We start from the raw sequence: 396 nt of genomic DNA on the forward strand, positions 1-396 counted from the left end.
TCTATTTATTGCAATTCATGAATCACATCTGTCTCCTGCCAGTCTGTTTGTCTCCCTCCCTTCATCCTCTCTCCTACCTTCGAGATACATACCGGGCGGCGGATTGGTGCGTCGTTCGTTGACCCTGAGCGTTCCGTTGTGGGTCGTGGTGTCGTCCTCGTCGCTCGAGTGCGAGGAGGCGAGGTCGAGCGAGCGATGGTCGAGGCTCAGCTCGCTCTCGCTTTCGCTCTCTCGGCGTCTTCCTCCTCGACCGCCTGGACGAAGGGCGAGAAGGTAACCGTTTCATTACACTTTTTAATCTTCCTTTTTTATTAGTACTTTGATTAATATTTCAGTTTTGGTCTTATCGTTATAAAGCATAGAGCTATTCAATATTTTTTCCCACTCATAAAACAA

General features: G+C 48.5%; 1 protein-coding gene across 1 annotated transcript in view; it reads right to left on the reverse strand.

The window, feature by feature from the left end:
* LOC119593496 (protocadherin-like wing polarity protein stan) overlaps positions 1 to 396 on the reverse strand; it is a gene marked incomplete at its 5' end in the record, with an annotated part of 16,607 nt that overhangs the window by 4,608 nt on the left and 11,603 nt on the right. The window contains 2 exon segments of the mRNA XM_037942446.1: positions 93 to 258; positions 300 to 305. Coding sequence (XP_037798374.1) covers positions 93 to 258; positions 300 to 305 — 172 coding nt within the window.

The sequence above is a fragment of the Penaeus monodon genome, chromosome 32, assembly GCF_015228065.2.
Source record: "Penaeus monodon isolate SGIC_2016 chromosome 32, NSTDA_Pmon_1, whole genome shotgun sequence".
Taxonomy (NCBI): domain Eukaryota; kingdom Metazoa; phylum Arthropoda; class Malacostraca; order Decapoda; family Penaeidae; genus Penaeus; species Penaeus monodon.